Here is a 268-nt window from a genome sequence, read left to right as displayed (position 1 = left end):
AGGGAAGGAAGGAGAAGAGAAATGACACAAGGCGGTTTCTTCTCGTCATACCTTTGTGGAGAGAGGAAGACGTGCAATAAGGACGGCTACATTATTGGCTCTTTTGTCTTCTTTAAGAATAATTTCCTTGGGGGCAAACTTCATAACATTCTTCTTAGGTGGGGCCTTGGCTTTGCTGAAGACTAGACTCAAGGCCGTACGATCTAGAAGCTTCGACAGGCCTGAGGTGTCTGCCTTCATTTCACTGAAAACCGTACCCTGGTAAAGA

At 45.9% G+C, this 268-nt stretch overlaps 1 protein-coding gene across 1 annotated transcript in view; it reads right to left on the bottom strand.

The window, feature by feature from the left end:
* Positions 1-259, bottom strand: part of CSUI_005649 (formin frm2) — a 4,073-nt gene extending 3,814 nt beyond the window's left edge. Inside the window, exon 1 of the mRNA XM_068065819.1 lies at positions 52-259. Within this exon, the coding sequence (XP_067922202.1) occupies positions 52-240 (189 nt within the window). The 5' untranslated portion in view covers positions 241-259. The remainder of the gene's footprint in view (positions 1-51) is intronic.
* Positions 260-268: the final 9 nt, after the last annotated feature.

Source organism: Cystoisospora suis (assembly GCF_002600585.1).
Source record: "Cystoisospora suis strain Wien I chromosome Unknown contig_2739, whole genome shotgun sequence".
NCBI lineage: Eukaryota > Apicomplexa > Conoidasida > Eucoccidiorida > Sarcocystidae > Cystoisospora > Cystoisospora suis.
The sequence above is the reverse complement of the archived record's forward strand: the minus strand, read 5'-3'. Positions and strand labels throughout refer to the sequence as shown.